The sequence below is a fragment of the Montipora foliosa genome, chromosome 13 (genome assembly GCF_036669935.1).
Source record: "Montipora foliosa isolate CH-2021 chromosome 13, ASM3666993v2, whole genome shotgun sequence".
NCBI classification, from domain to species: Eukaryota; Metazoa; Cnidaria; class Anthozoa; order Scleractinia; family Acroporidae; genus Montipora; species Montipora foliosa.
In genome coordinates, this window is record NC_090881.1 from 30,545,655 (window position 1) to 30,546,365 (window position 711).

General features: G+C 37.7%; 1 protein-coding gene across 3 annotated transcripts in view; it reads right to left on the minus strand.

The window, feature by feature from the left end:
• LOC137982468 (uncharacterized) overlaps window positions 1-488 on the minus strand; it is a 30,130-nt gene extending 29,642 nt beyond the window's left edge. For 2 of the 3 annotated variants that reach the window (XM_068829563.1, XM_068829560.1), the window contains exon 1: window positions 330-488. In XM_068829563.1, the coding sequence (XP_068685664.1) occupies window positions 330-367 (38 nt within the window). In that variant the 5' untranslated portion in view covers window positions 368-488. The remainder of the gene's footprint in view (window positions 1-329) is intronic. The other variant, XM_068829562.1, reaches the window with a different exon arrangement.
• Window positions 489-711: the final 223 nt, after the last annotated feature.

The window sequence follows — 711 nt, forward strand, 5'->3', positions numbered from 1 at the left end:
CTAAAATTTTGTTAACGGATTACCTGACTTACAGGACAAATTAGAAAAAAACATTGGAAATTAAATTAAATTGATCTTGAAAACGAATTTTTTAAAAGCTCATAACCTTAACTAAATAACTCGCTCTCAACTTAGGAGGCAAAATGTTACGCTCCTGAAAAAAAACAAGTACATTTTCTACCTCAGACTGTGTCGGAAGAGCTATACGTGCAGCAGTCAAGCTAAACAAATTAAATTATTATATAGCAGCTTACGAGAGCTGCTACACTGCTACACTACTACATCAACCGGGTAGGTGGTCAAATTTCACTCCAGAAACTTCTACTTACTTTTTCCTAGCCTTGACGTAAGAGACATCGTATGACATCCTTGAAACAACAAATTAAGGTAACAGTACTAGTTACCGCAAAAAACGTTTTCGAAAACGAGGAAGAACCTCAACGTTTTGACCTCTGTGATGGCTACCAAGATCAACTCACGTGACTCTTGTGATACCATGACAACGAACAGAATGGCGGCAAAACCTTCATGTAATTACACAAACAGAACACGGTATTTTTTGAGTGGATACAGACGTTTTTACCCATTGACTCCTAAAGCTGCCCTCATTGACGAGTAACAGCGTCTGGAGTTTGAAACTAAAATCTATGAAGTCTCACTCCAAGGAGGCAATGGGTTAACCATAACAACAACAACAATCTTTATTTCGCA